This window comes from Maniola jurtina, chromosome 19 (assembly GCF_905333055.1).
Source record: "Maniola jurtina chromosome 19, ilManJurt1.1, whole genome shotgun sequence".
Taxonomy (NCBI): domain Eukaryota; kingdom Metazoa; phylum Arthropoda; class Insecta; order Lepidoptera; family Nymphalidae; genus Maniola; species Maniola jurtina.
In genome coordinates this window covers 6,582,979-6,599,585 of record NC_060047.1, presented here as the reverse complement: position 1 = coordinate 6,599,585, position 16,607 = coordinate 6,582,979, and the positions used below count along the sequence as shown (strand labels likewise).

Below are 16,607 nucleotides of genomic sequence, written 5' to 3'. Positions count from 1 at the left end.
CAGTTAGACCTCCAAGCGGAAACCATGCAAAATTAAAATTGTTGTGACTGAATTTTCAACTTTAAATCAAGTTTTATTTAGGTTTATTTTACTCTGCCAGTATGGTGTTTAGATGCTCGAATACACTCAGAATACTTCGAAGATGTAAAATCTCAAAGTAGGTACAGACTGGCATGAAACTATCACGTTCATAAAACTTGCGTGAAAACTCAACTAAAAACTTTTCCAATAGTAATTATTTACGTAATGTCTTTTAAAAGCTTTGAGTGAAATACTTTGTTACTATAATGGAAGCTACGCCCAAGGGAAACCTTAGGCGAGATAACGTACGATAAAACTCCAAGCACACCAAGTTTTATAATTTTCCTGAAAAGTTGCTTTAAAAAATAACGATAAACCATTTCCATTCATATCCATCATCTAACAGAACTACGAGTATAAGAAGGACTATTAATTTAAATTTTAAAAATATAAATTAAGAAGAAATGCCCATTGCCCATTATATGCGATAACTAGATTATCTGCCAACACACTACTTACTCGTAGCTAACGAAATAAGCTAATAGAAAATCTGATCGAACATCAGTTCACTCTGGTATCGTCCCACGAAAATAAGCCATTGTCTAGTAGATATATAAAAAATATGTAATATATAAATAAATATGTATTATACAAAAAATATATACATAATTGTCTTTATATTATGTGTTGGTTCAACAAATAAATTTCATTCTATTCTATTCTAATAAATTGAAACATTATTTTCTACAGTGCCACCAACTAAAATGACCATCACAGACGATAAGGGAGATGTAAAGCAAGCAATCGTTGGACCCTACGTTGAAGGAGATACATTCACGTTGAAATGTGACGTATCTGGAGGTAAGCTAATTACTCATTATTTCCTAAAATGCTTTTCTCATAACAGGACTTACCATACCTAAACAAGATTTAATTATAAAAAGCTTTCTAAAAAGTTTTCTCTTTCATTTATAAAATTATGTAAGTAAGTAAAAAATTAATGAAACACTGTTCTTTCACATTATCTAAATACTGCTATTTGCATAATGAAACTCAAAGTAGGTAAAGACTACAGAGATATTAAGTTGTAAAACTAATATGCATGATTGATATTATATTGTTAGTAAAGGAAACTTGAATTTACTATCTGTAATATTTTCGTTATTCAAATACTATTGCGGCATTATTAGACCTATAATTACTCAGACATATTGTGTCTAGGCATTACTGAAACTTTCAAAATAAACTTGAAATGAATTTATTATAAGTAATTTGAAAACTAAAATTGTATTCAATTGATTAAGCGTATTATAAATAAAACCTCTTGTCAAAGCTGCATTTAAACATTTACTACATTTTCAATTTTAATAAACTAGAAACTCAGCAATACTAGGACATCCTCAATAAAATTAAGTATAGCGCATTTTAAGAAATTGTGAGATTGTTTATTATTTAGCTGGTAACTCTTTTATTATTATTCAATAGGAAACGGACAGACTTTGAACACTCAAACGAGCTTCTGAAATTTTATTTCTGGAATAATATTTTACTTTGGCTTAAACTTGTAAAATATTTACTTTGCAATTTATACCTATTTCGAAAATATGATAATTATGGAAAAATATTTATTGTGAATAAGCCATGCCGACAAAAGGCAAGTAAGGTTGATTTAGTCTAATTTACTTAATTAATTTTAGTTAATTTAATTTCTGAAGTAGGTGTAACCGTATTATTTATGAAAAAATATACCTATCTAAAAATGTTTTTTTGAATTTCCTCATAATATGCTGGTGATGGAAAGAGCTACGCAGGGCCCACGTACGTAACCTACATTGTAGAAATTCAAGACATCAATCGCAAATAATTTGACGTCAGCGTTATAAAACTTGTATCCCAACATTTTTACAAAAAAAAAAAAAACATTTTTATAAAGTATTATAAATTATAAATTCAGCCAATCGCTAACAAGCTGAACCAGTCGAATCCCTAGATAATCCTGTAATGATGTTTTTATTTACCAATTTGCATCCCATCGGCATAAAACCAATCTCGACGATATTGTAAAGGATAGAATTAATTTGTTCCTCTGATAACTCATGAAATTATGTATGTAGAGCGTTCTAGACGAATTTCTTTTTATATTTTAGCTGTTTTATCGGCTTCTTGAAGGCTAAGGACAAATCTAGCGAAACTTAGAGCACGGATCCCCGACAATTTTAATATAGGTACCTTTAAGTTAACACTCAGTAGGCATCCTAGACTGCATCGTCACTAGGTCTGAATGCAAGCGCTAGTCTATAAATTAACAAACAAAAGACTACAATCATTAAAGAAAATTGCAAAAGTAATGCCTTTTTGCTCAGATTTGTTGGGTAGTGACGATATTTCAGGCGCGTTGTTTCGCACGCTGAATTTCAGTATGACTTGTCCCTAGGGACAAGTCATACTGAAATTATACGAAATATATTTTATATACGAAATATTATATGAAAAATATTATACCTTATACGAAACGAATATATTATAAGTAAATATAATTTTTAACTAGATGATGCTCGCAACTTCATCCGCGTGTTTTTTAAAAATCCCGCGGGAACTTTTTGATTTTCCAGGATAAAGTTGCCTATGTCCGTCCTCGGAATGTAAGCTAACTTTGCCCCAAATTTCATCAAAATCGGTTAAACTGTGTGGCCGTGAAAAGCTAGCTGACAGGCAGACACACGTTCGCATTTATAGTATTAGATATGGATACATTTTCTTCTTAAAAATATAATAAATTAATGTTGTCGTCTGTCTGTTCTATTTTCGTTCGCGCGTTGTTTACCGATTGAGTTGAAACTTCTTTTTTTTTTAACTTTTTTTTTCTATCCAGGTCGTCCACGCCCGTGGGTTAAATGGTTCAAAAACGAAGTAGAAACCGATACCCCAGCAACAGCCCTTCAAGGGAACACAGTGAGGGGTGTCCTAAGAGTCGGTCCCTTGACAAGGACTGATGTTAGGGCAACATTAACCTGTCGTGCTTCAAATCATTTGAGAGCACATCCCATTGAAACTACACTGACTTTAGATATGAATTGTGAGTATAAATTAAAAATAATTTTAGAGATAAGAGAGACATTGCATACCTACTTTCCGACGACTGGTAAAGTTGTAAGCAAAAACAAAATATTTTTGTTCCGAACGACTCGTCTGGTGCGTAATATTCAATAGAGGTATTTGCTTGCGGCTAAGTCTGATTCATAAATTGAAACAAGTGTACAACAATTTATAACACCTCCGCGACAAGTGAAGGCTAGTAACCAGAAAAGAGCTGATAACTTTCAAACGGCTGAACCGATTTTCTTGGATTATAGCTAAGAACACTCTCAATCAAGCCACATTTCAAACAAAAAAAACTAAATTAAAATCGGTTCATTAGTTTAGGAGCTACGATGCCACAGACAGATACACAGATACACACGTCAAACTTATAACACCTCTCTTCTTGGGTCGGAGGTAAAAAAAGATTATTTCAGCAGCTTACATTCTGTAACACTGCAAAGATTTACACTTTTTTTAAGAATAGATAGTAGAACTACACCCTGTGTTAGAAGACTCCAGTCTTTCGTAACAATGTCATAAGAAAAAAAATATCACGTCACGTAGGTAATTCCTTTAGAAATAGCAGAGAAATAGGTAATGTAAGTGTCATGTTGTTTGACTGTTACCTACTGAGTTTGTTAGCAAAGCTAACTATGTACTTAGAAACTTGAAAGTTACTTCAGCCTACGAGTACTAGCTGACCTAAATATCAACTGCAGTAGTAAGAACCGTTCCGGCCCTAGACACTAAAAGCGACATTTCACGAGTTTGTTTGTTAGAAATACTTACTTGTACAGACTAGTTCCTGCTATGCTGCTATCTTATAAATCTTTTACAGTTTACATACCGTAAAAGCAGTTAGCGTAAACCTGGCTCGTGGGAAACAGTACTTACTACTTATATTCGGAAATTTCACTTAATGGTTAAAGTACACACTATACTTTTTGCACCGGCGATTGGCGATTTAGTAGCTTTTCGGAAGCTTCTTCAAGCTTATAAATAACACGTTTTACCTACTCCGCACACATAGTACAAATATCAGTCGCAGCGATTAATGAGACTATGGCATACCACCATGTGCTCTCTTGATTATGTGACCTCAGAAGTATACGGTCTACCTCAATGGCGCGCCCCTTTGAGGGCCTTATCTCATATAAGAGAAGAAAGATGGGAGGATAAGAGTTTACGCGGTAGAAAGATTCGTTTATTAAAATTTTACGAGGTGTGCGAGCTGAATTGCATTTTATTGTGTCGTAACAAGACTCAGTATTTATTTAAACGTCTTTGCGGAGTGATCCATGTGCACCTGGAAGATACTATGTGTGATTCCACGTTCCTACGCAACAAGTTTTCTAGTAAAACGCGATGCATCACCAAAACAGTAGCTACATATGGATGTAACAATAGATTATTTAAATTAGCATGTAGCAGTTAGTCGCCAAAATCGAAGCGATCGCTGATCACCGATGCTGGGAGTATGTCTATACTCTGGCCCAAAAAGTATAATGATACGTTTTACAGTTCCACCACTGAATGTTCATATACTGGGATCAAATCAACCTCTATCAGCGAGCAGAAGATATGATCTGCTCTGCCAAAGTTCTGGCTCTCGTCCACCTGCATCCATCACCTGGTGGAAGAACGGGCAAAGAATAAACAACGCGAAAGAGACGGTATGGACCCTTACTTTATTTAAACGCATTGAAAGGAGAACTATCGTTTTTAGATCTTCTTGAGCTTCGGTGAATCACATGACAGATCTGCGCAGTGCTCTTATCACCTATAGTGCAGGAGTCCTAGCTCCTTATCTCGATGTGCGCTTAAGGTGATGTGAGCAAGATATTGAGCAAGTCAGACAAACCAATAGTTTCAGAATTTTTATATAATGCATCGTTCGGTATGATAGCACCTTTTTGTTGAGTTTCCACCAATTCCATTTGATAATGGATCTGTTCATCAAATTATATTTTTTTAAATAATTTTTAAATTTAAACATTATTTGATAAACAGATGATGGTCAAGCTACTAAACATTGTAATAATTTTTTGAGTTTATAGTACAGAGTGGCTGATTCAAATCAATCAATCTAATTTTAATAATATATTAAGTAAGGTAGGTACTGATTGATATCAATCTACGAAACTTTTCAGACGCTTCTTAAACAATTTGATTAACGAGCGCTCAAATATTGAATATTAGGTAATGAAATTCAACAAATATTAGCCCTGCCGATATCCAATTTCAATTTTCATTAAGTGAGACTAAAACGTCTATAACATGCAAGCTCAGTAATATAATAACCGTTTAGTACCTAGAATAGAATAGGGCTGCCATACGTCCCGGTACACCGGGACATGTCCCGGTCAGTAAGTTAGTTGTCCCGGATTGGTGTTAGGGCGTTTGTCTACCGTCGCCATCCACGAGACGGCAGCTAGATACAAGCAGTGTTAGAGTATTCTTTCGCTTCTTATCTGTTTAAACAACGCCCCCCCCCCCCCCAACCAAGGCTTGTCCAGGTCATCCTTACCTACATACAAGAACCACCACGTTTGTCCCGTTGTCGTGTTATCTATACTCAAAGAGCTAACGAACCGGTGAGTCGAGAAATCATGCAAAAAATAACTCACAACGTTTCTCACTCACACCTCCTCCCTAGAGATGGACAATTTCACAGATAGTATGTGAACAATCACGGGGAAAGCCTTTTCATATCTAACGCTACGTTACTTCAAGTACCCTGTAAAAATCACAAAGCAAAATCTTACAAAGTTTGAAAATTATTACAATGAATCCCACTTTGTTGTTTAAATTTGTCGCGCGCGCGGTCATTGATCTGATTCAAGACGCTAAGAGCGCGCGAGCGAGAGCACTTGCATCGTTGCGTGCTAGAAAGTGAAAAACATCTAGTTAAGTTACTCAAAGTAGTAAAGTAGTAGCAAATTTTCGTGCGTACAGTTAAATAAGTGCAACAACAATTCCTTTTCCCTGAAAATTGACCTTGAGCATTTAGTTAAATTAATGTAGTAAAGTTTACAACATCAATTTAACTAATGATCATACTAAGTAAATGATGTAAGTGCTAATATCGAAAAATCGCTTTCAGTAAAAATTGCCTGTGAAATCACTGCGAAACATGAAATGAAAATGATTTAAAACTAGCAATAATGCCCAACGCTACTTCTTACGCGTCGTTTGGATAAACGTGACCGCCTCGGATCTAACGATTGTCTCGCTCATTTGAACCGGCTCGCTGTACTGACGTAGTACAAAAAAGAGCCTCTTATAAAACTCACTAGATGATACCCGCGACTCCGTCCGCATGGATTTAGGTTTTTTTAAAATCCCATGGAAACTCTTACTTTTCCGGGATAAAAGTAGCCCTATGTCCGTCCCCGGGATGTAAGCTAACTCTGTACCAAATTTCTTTAAAATCTGTTTTGCGGTTGAGCCGTGAAAATGTAGCAGACAGACAGACAGATAGACACACTTTCACATTTATAATATGGAAGAATGGATATGGATGGATATATGGATGGATTTTGAAATCGTGTCATACCCAATACTAGAACCATTGCCATGCCTAATCAATTTCCCAAAGACGAAGCTAATTTCGCGCCAACTGAATTTATCGAGGCGACCGTAATCTTTATTACCATGAGAAACAACATCGCGAAGTCAACTTAAAATAAGGGCACGTAGCAGTAATAAATGTAGATTGAATGGGACAGGCAGCGCCCAGGGCGTACTCGAATCGACTGTTATAGGGAGGGACGAGTCGGAACAAGTGCACGCCATGGAAAATTTGGGTGATTTTATCTATTCCAGTACCAGCAATTATATTTTATTGGAAATTAACAGGGCTCTCTCCGTCACTTACTCCATACAATCGTAGTCCCAATTTCATTTGAATATTAAGCAACCAAAGTCCATGAAATTTTGCAAACATATTTTAGAAACTAATATCTGTACGTGTGGTGTTTTAGATTTTCTAAAAATATGTAGTTTTAAAATTACAGGGGTAAAAGATTTGTATGTGAATTTTTACACCGCGTAACTTTGAAAGCGAACATTTTAACGGAAGTCCGGAAAACCATAGGCATAGATATTAGTTCCCAGAATGTTTCTACAAAATTCCATTGAGTATGATTGGTTAGTATTCAAATGAGAGACGAACTACGTTTGTATGGAGCGAGTGACGGAGAGACCCCTCTTAAGTATGGGATATCGTTTCACGCTTATTCAAACAGTTGTAACAATAATTTAATTTGTTATAATATTATTGTTATGGTGGTTTTGTGTCGCAGGGAATCAATCACAATGTCACTATAGCATGTTATAAATTATGTTGGATTTTTTTTAAACTTGAAAGCAAGAGCGGATTAATTTCTTTGACGACAATGTAACGACACCATTAAATTACTTCATTGAGCTAATTAACTTTGTTTTAATGAAAGCAGATTAAATTTGCCCTTTAATGGCAAAGGGTTTGGAATTTATAATCCAATATTTTAAACCATTTTATTCCGACTCAGTTTATGCCTTTTCCCTTTGATGAAAACCGATGTGATTCGAGATGGTCCACTGTAACTTTTGATATAAAATTATGGTAGAGGCTTTTATTTCATTCAATAATTATTATTTGAGATTCTAAGGCACCATCTCCACTCCTCTCACACGGCATTTGGAAAACTGAAAGCGTAGTGGGAAAATCTCGATATCTCCCTCGAATGTCAGCACCTTAATGGCGATAGAGATCTATTGTCTTGCATTTTTCTTTAGTGAAAGCGATAGTTATGTAATAAAAAACCAAATTTAAAAAAAAAGTTAATAGAGGGTATAAAATAAGATTAAAATCATTTGATGTGGTCAAATGATTTTAATCTTATTTCGTGGTTTAACGACATTTTACAATTTAGTTTAATTAGTTAGTTAATTTGTTTTGTTGTGGAAAGCTAAAATGTTTTTCTCTAACAGCTATCAACCGATGGGAACACGACCACATCAACAGTTTCCATACAGCTAACGAAAAACGATGCAGGTGCCAAACTTGCATGTCGAGCTTCAAATCCTCAGATGCCATCCGAACCTGCTTTGGAAGATGACTGGATATTAGATATCCAATGTAAGTCTCATAATAATTAATAGCACACTACATATTACTTACCCCAAAATTTTACTTTCTCTTATATCTATTGCTACAAGCAAACTGTTTTAAATTTTTTCAAAATACATGAGTGCTGGCCTCTGTTAGTCTATAACTTTAAAATATGCCCGGTATCTGATTACTTAATACAAACACCAAAATCATTCCTGAATTTTTGTACATACAAACAAACAACCTCTTTACTCAAAACGCATATACTTCTGTTAGGCATATATATGTGCCTACGACTTCGTCCGCGTAGATTTTATTTTTTTTAAATCCTGTAGCAATTTTAACTCTTAGATTATCCAGAGTAAAAAGTAGCCTATGTCACTCTCCCTGGTCTTTAACTATATCCATGTAAAAATTACGTTGATCCGTTGCTCCTGTGGTTGCTCCGCTGCGACGTGATTGAAGGAAAAACCAATAAACCAACACACAAACTCACTTTCGCACTTCTTACACGAGTAGTGCTAGTGATATGATTATTACTAACTCATCTGATATAAGCGCAGTGAGAGAGAGCTGGTCATTAAATATAGTGGCTTAAAGAAAATAATCGTTTTTTTAATGGTTTGCCGTTTAATACATAACATTAACATTTGTAACGTAAGTAATTAAGTTAACTACGTCTACATACAATTTACAACATACATTGTGTAGGTACGTTCAATTTATAACATGCCGATAAAATCTAATTTCCTCGACAGATGTTCCAGAGACCGTGGTGCGGCTGGGCACTAATTTAGACCCGACTAATATCAGAGAAGGCACGGATGTGTACTTTGATTGCATCATCAAAGCCCATCCCTACGTTTATAAAGTCGAGTGGAGGCACAACGTAAGTACTGATTAATGAACCCGATGAGAACGCCTTTGATCTCGATGATAACTTTATTACATATTCGAATAAATCAAGACTATTGAGAAAATGACGAGAATAATTATTGTGATTTTATAAGTGACTAGCAAACCCGGCGAACTCCGTTTCGCCACTTGGTTTGTAGTACATGCTATGAAAAAAGATTTTCACGCTTTTCTGTTGAAATTTTTCCTGAATTTTCTTTGCTATAAACCACACGGAGCCCGAGACCTTTCCAACGAATGCAAAACCGTGGAAATCGGTTCGTGCGTTATGGAGTTATAGCGTCAGGAAGGAAAACCCGACTTATTTTTATATAGTAGATATCAAAGCTATTGCAGTGGAGGGAGCTCGCTCGAACTTTATAATGATAGGAAAAATTCAATTCAATTCAAACAAAAAATATTTTTTATTTTGCTTGTGATTAAAAAAATGTAGTTCTTTTATTTGTTTATTATCTATATAAGTATGAATATAAAATAAAGCAAATATTATAACAACAAGATAAAGTTGAAAACTAAAACCGACTGCGATCGTCTTAATAAACGCTGAAATATTAGAATACACTTGTTTTTCTCTCGCTTGGTACTTAATATTGTTGTAATTTATATTTTTGAGCTCAGAATTTTCTCCTCTTTCATATTTTGACATCCCACTTGATACAATAGCAAAAAAAAATTTTTTGGAGAACTCCACTTTTTTTGACGTAACAACTGTCAGGTCAATTTTTTGTATTAAATATAGCCTATGTCACCCGGACCTTTACAATGAATCAATTGACACCTCATTCATCAAAATCGGCCAAGTAGTTTAGGCACTACGGTGGAACACACAGAATTAGGATACATACATAGACTGTTAAAATCATAACCCTTCCTTTTGGCTTTGCCGCAGTCGGGTAAAAGTACGTTAATAGCAGGGTCCACACTAAGCGCGGAAACTTCAAGAGGTTTTGCTTTGAGCGGCAGCGCAGCCTAAGTTAATACGCCACAATCAAAGAGCAGCTATATTTAGGGTAGTTTGAAACAGTTAGGACTGACAGCTGCAAGCTGCGACTGTATAGTGAATTACAATCCTATTTTCATTGCCATACAAGCTACCACTCAAACAGCCGCGACCGTTCCCAGCTGTATAGTTTGCCAATTGTTCAAACAGTTCGTGTACACTGTTCAACAATTATCTGATTTTTAAAGTAACGAAAATTAAATTTTGTTTTCTCGGTTCTTTCAAAGTTTCTTCGAGAACCTAGATATCGTTAATAGTTAATGTTTTAAAATTAATTTATGTAATCCTGGCTGAATAAATAGTTTTTTTAACTGCTCGAGCAGCAGCAGCCGTCCGAACAAAAACAAAACGTACCCTTAGATCGAGGTGCATGCAAACAGCCGTTATAAAAGCTAATTCTTGGGAGACTGCCGTGCTTAGTTTGGATCCTGCTAAAATGCTGCAATAAAATAACCCTGACAATTATGCATATTTGAAAATATAAGGACTTCTGTTGTAACAGGGAAAAACTCTTCATCACAACGTGGGTCAAGGTATCATCATCAGCAACCAGTCACTCGTACTCCAAGGAGTGGGCAGACGGACAGCTGGCAACTACACTTGCGTGGGTTTCAACGCCGAAGGAGATGGGGAGAGCAAACCGTTCTCATTGGATGTCTTGTGTTAGTTCGTTGTTTTATATTGGTAAAGATAGACCACACTTATAAAACAAATCTCAGAGAGTAAAATATATAGATAAAGCCCGAGATTACCCTAAAGCATATCTGTACTTATTCACATGAACTATTTAGTTATACTGTTTATTAATATCAACTAATGTTAAAAGAAAAAATACAACTTAGTATAAATGATCACCAAATAACGTAGATATAATAATATGTCTTTCTTTTAATTGATGATCAGTAAAAACTAAATAGCATTTTTCCCCTTCTCTCCTTCACTCAACTTATCTCTGACCTTATGTATCAATATAATGCCGATTAATAAAAAAATACGAAATATTTTATTCATCGCCTTTTATTTTGTCTCAATATTTTCTTTAATACATATATTATTTAGTAAAAATTGGTTTGTTATAATAATTTGTTATCATATTGTATTAAACCAATATGTTGCTTAGAGTACTTACTCTTAAAATAAGTATGCTAATTTAAAACTAACATTATGCAGACGCCCCGACATGCAGAAGCTCTCAACAAAGAGTGCACGGTGTCGCAAAACAGGAGCGTGCTCATATAACGTGCCACGTCGACGCCAATCCGCCTGAAGTCAGCGTAAGTATACTTCTAAATAAGTATTAAAGTGAGTAAGTAAGAACACGAGTAATTTATACTTATTTCGCAGACAACTCAAAATGTACAGGAGGAAAAGAGGGAATGAAACAAAAACATAATTTTGAATGATTTTCAATTTAAATATTGCCAGGTGCAACTTTCGAAAATAAAACTTATCTGTACTTAGATATTTATTAGGAACTAGAGGATGCCCGCGACTTCGTTCGCGTGGATTTAGGTTTTTAAAGATCCCGTGAGAACTGTTTGATTTTCCGGGATAAAAAGTTGCCTATGTGCCTATGAAAAGGTAGCAGACAGACAGACGCACTTTCACATTTTTAATATTAGTATGGATTTTGGAGATAAGTTTTTAGAAAATACATTAATAGACTACGGGCCCATGTACAAAAATGGATGGGTCATATGAACCACCAGATGACGTATATAGGACGATATAAGAGCATAAAATAATACGATTCAGCACTATGCCGTCACTTGTAAGCTGTCCAACTGAGTGCTGGTGAGAATTCAAAAGTGCAGGTAGAGTGAGTACATTTTGGTCATATATTTTTGTACGGCATTTTTACCATCGATAGATCCATGAAAAATAGTAAGAAAGCGCGCAGTGCCGTAAAAAAATGGTGCGCCACAAAGTCGGTAAATTTTTTGATTTTCTGATAATTTCCGGAGTAAATTTGGTCATTTCATTCTGTACGGCATTAGTTTCATACTGTTTCAATACAGCCTCTAATCCATTATTCCGCAACGCCGTACAAAAATCATGCGACAAGGGGAAAAAATCGAGGGTTGCAACCGCCTCTCTTTCCGTGCTCCAGGGGGTGATTTGAAAAAGAACGGCTTTGGTTCCAAAACATTATCTAGCACTCAAAAGTACTATTAAAAATAATGCCGTCAAAAAATTAGTGTTCATTTGAATGTGTATCAATAATTATCTTAATTTCATGGTATACTTGATTTTTAAAGCTGTAAAATCATTTGACTCTGTACGGCAAATTTTTTTTTAACATGATAGTGTAAAATACTATTGTTATAATATAGTATTGCCGTTCAAAAGAAACTGTTCTAAAAAAAATTATTGAGAAATACAAAAACTGAAATTTTTCAAATTATTGCAAAAGTTTAAATATTCATAGATTAATAAAATATAGCAATTTTCTTCATTCTCCCCTTGTTTTAAATAGTATTAAGATAAATGAATTAGGAAAAAATGATGCCGTACATTTTAATGCAGTCCATATCTTTTAGGCTGATGAAAATGAAACAACTATTTTTTAGATAAATTCGATATATTTAAAGATGATAATACAAAATAAGGTTTAGAGGATGCCCGCGACTTCGTCCGCGTGGATTTAGATTTTAAAGATCCCGTGGGAACTGTTTGATTTTCCGGGATAAAATGCCTATGTCACTTACAGGATCGCAAGCTACCTCGGTACCTTTCATACAAATCGGTTAAGCGGATGGGTTTATAGGAATCCCGTGGGAATTCTTTGATTTTCCGAGATAAAAAGTTGCATAAGTCAATTACAGAGACGCAAGCTACTTCGGCACCAAATTTCATACAAATCGGTTAAGCGGATGGGTTTTTGGGAATCCCGTGGGAACTCTTTGATTTTCTGGATAAAAAGTAGCCTATGTCCGTCCCCGGGATATAAGCTAACCCTGTACCAAATTTCGTCAGAATCGGTTAAACTGTTGAGCCGTGAAAAGGTAGCAGACAGACAGACAGACTGACACACTTTCGCATTTATAATATTAGTATGGATTGCATTAAGTACAAATAAACTATCGAAATGCCGTATAAAAAAATATCGTCATAAATTTCACTTTACATTTCGTTCTATGGATTTTTCCTTGAGTTTTTTTCCCCTACAAACCTTTGGACCAACGAAAATGTACGGCATGTAAAAAAATATTATCTATGCATAAAATATTTTCAAAATAAATTAATTTTATGTTGTTTCAAATCACCCCCCGGAGCACGGAAAGAGAGGGAGTTGCAACCCTCAATTTTTTCCCCTTGTCGCATGATATTTGTACGGCGTTGCGGAATAATGGATTAGAGGCTGTATTGAAACAGTATGAAACTAATGCCGTACAGAATGAAATGACCAAATTTACCCCGGAAATTGTCAGAAAATCAAAAAATTTACCGACTTTGTGGCGCACTATTTTTTTACGGCACTGCGCGCTTTCTTACTATTTTTCATGGATCTATTGATGGTAAAAATGCCGTACAAAAATATATGACCAAAATGTACTCACTCTACCTGCACTTTTGAATTCTCACCAGCACTCAGTTGGACAGCTTACAAGTGACGGCATAGTGCTGAATCGTATTATTTTATGCTCTTATATCGTCCTATATACGTCATCTGGTGGTTCATATGACCCATCCATTTTTGTACATGGGCCCGTAGTCTATAAGTAGGATGCCATGCTCTCTCAACCGATTTTTGTAAACTTTGTCGGTTCCAAGCATAAATATATTTATCACCAAAACCTCCTGTTTGTGTGGTAAAGAACGATCTCTGAAAGTGAACGAGCCTGAGTGCACAATGTACATCTTAATATAAATTATACGACTCTTGCCACGTCACTATACAGACAACACTATAATGTGTTTTCACCTTTATCTGCAGCTTTTTATACATAATCAATTATTTCTTTGATAGATATAAATGAGCACTATTGACATAGTACGCTAGATATGGTTGGGCGTGCTATATGAAATGGCAGTTGTTTTCTGTGCTGTTTTATAGCGCCGAGCGAACAAAGAATGAACAGTATCAAATAATGATCGTTGTGTTGACAAATAGTTCGAGCCTCAATAGCTCAACCGGCAAAGGAGTGGACTGAAAACCGAAAGGTCGACGGTTCAAACCCCGCCCGTTGCACTATTGTCGTACCTACTCCTAGCACAAGCCTGACGCTTAGTTGGAGAGGAAAGGGGAATATTAGTCATTTAACATGGCTATTATTCTTTTTTTTTTTTTAAACATCTCATCACTAATATATTTTAGTTTCAAGTACATTCACATGATGCCCACAGCTAGCTATCAGCCCAAAGTGGCAATAGTCAAGTTGGTTCAAAAACACGTCGTCAATCGTATATCTAGCGTATGCTATGTATTATATTTTTATATCTATGATTTCTCCTCACAGTTCCGATGGACCTTCAACAATACAGCCAATAACAACGAAGTCAGTAACACGTACGTGTCCAGATCAGGCACGAGTTCCACTGTGACTTACACGCCACATACAGAGATGGACTACGGAACGCTTTTATGCTGGGCGCACAATCGTATTGGAAAACAACGGGTGCCCTGCGTTTACCACATTATTGCTGCTGGTAGGAATTTCTTTAAGTTCCTATTTTAATCGATACAAAATTGTTGACGTATTAAATTGAAACTAAAAATTGCCTCAATAACAGGGTTTATTATACAAAGCACGGCAGTTTAGCAAGGCTTTGTTAATTTAACACTTTTATGGGGTACGTCAGATGTAGTCAGCGATATGAGTATTTATTTACAAGATTCGAAATAAGTTCTTGAAAAGCGGCTCGAAAAAAAAAATTATTAGGTTATAGCTTGATCTTATTTCAAATAAAAATTTTGTTGACTTATTGTTTAGGTGTTAAGTTTTAGGTTAGAATAAATAATTTTTATACTCGTTTTAAAAATACCTGGCCACTTAAGGGGCAAGCGACGGGTCTGACCACGAAATTCAAATTTTATTTGGTTTTTCGCAATTTGTAAACTAATACGACAACGTAGGCTTATGGCACTTTAATTGCGGCAATGGCCGTATCATCCTCATAGGTCTATATAAAAATCTTTACTTGAAAAGGTCCAGTTTAAGAAATTAATTCTAGTATCAACTATTCTCACAAATTAGTCGATACTAGAATTAATTTCTTTAGTATTCATTATACCTATCTACCATATTATTATGTAGGTATTAAATCAAAAATTTATGCTTTCAATTAAAATCTCCATTTCTATTAATTTATAATTTAGAAGTAAATAGACTTTATTAATTATCTAACCTTGATCTAGCGAAATATTATTACTATGAAAATATCGTAGAGATCTCTTGGAAATTTTCAATAAGATAGAATCTTCGCATTTCGAAATACAGCTCATATAATCTAACCAATTACGCTGAAATCTGCCCCAGTACAAAGGCGACCTTTAACTTTTACCGTAAAATCTGAGCTTGATCCAGTCTTATTTGCGGTTATAATGAATTATTATTAAATCGTAGGCAAGTTCTTCATTGAAATGTACCCATTTCATAGCGTTTATTTTCTTATTTAAGTAGGTACTTAGATAGATAGATAGAACACTTTATTGCACACAAAAACACATGTAAAGAATCACAACACAGAAAGAAGAAAGCAGAAAAAACAATTGTGTGCAAAGGCGGCCTTATTGCTTGGAGCAATCTCTACCAGGCAACCTTTGCTGAAAGGAGAAGTGCTAGTGTTGGATAGTACCAAGTCGCAAGTCTTAACCACTCCTTACACCAAATTAACTCAAATCCCATTATTTACTGGTCACCGATATAGTGTTCCGGTACTATGTCGTGTAGAAATAAATATGGTTATAGGTTTAATCACACTCACCACTTACCACCAGGTGAGATTGCAATCAAGGGCTAACTTGTATCTGAATTTAAAAAACCCCTTTAGAGGTTTTAGCTCTCCATCAACTGCATCACCATTCGTAATATTAACTTGCCATTGAATAAAAAAATATCAAGTTCAATAAGGTTCAATTTTGATTACAATAATGTAGCTTAAACTTTCAAACTTTTCAATATTCATATCCAATATTATTTATATTTTTGGATATTATTAACTTTCATAATTCTAGCTTATTGAAAATGTTGGAACGCAAAGTTTAATTCGTAAAATTTCACATCATCACTATAATATCAAAGTTTTAAAATATTCATCACAATAATATTTTACTCAATATTTATTCAGATCCAATATGTTTCATGAGATGTGATACAATATTAATTCAAAAGTTTTCACATTCGATCGACAGCAAATAACGCCAATTATGCTGAACAATACACAGTTAACGTAGAGTAAGGCACCGTTCACATTAACGTCTACCGAGCGTACGCGATTGATCCAAGTCATTCTGCTTTTAGCTGACACGTTTAAGGCCGATTCACACCAATT

General features: G+C 35.0%; 1 protein-coding gene across 1 annotated transcript in view; it reads left to right on the top strand.

Moving 5' to 3' along the window:
- LOC123874714 (hemicentin-2) overlaps positions 1-16,607 on the top strand; it is a 329,775-nt gene that overhangs the window by 289,983 nt on the left and 23,185 nt on the right. Inside the window, exons 5-12 of the mRNA XM_045920196.1 lie at positions 772-882; positions 2,894-3,097; positions 4,624-4,775; positions 8,077-8,224; positions 8,956-9,086; positions 10,615-10,774; positions 11,283-11,386; positions 14,573-14,762. Coding sequence (XP_045776152.1) covers positions 772-882; positions 2,894-3,097; positions 4,624-4,775; positions 8,077-8,224; positions 8,956-9,086; positions 10,615-10,774; positions 11,283-11,386; positions 14,573-14,762 — 1,200 coding nt within the window. The remainder of the gene's footprint in view (positions 1-771; positions 883-2,893; positions 3,098-4,623; positions 4,776-8,076; positions 8,225-8,955; positions 9,087-10,614; positions 10,775-11,282; positions 11,387-14,572; positions 14,763-16,607) is intronic.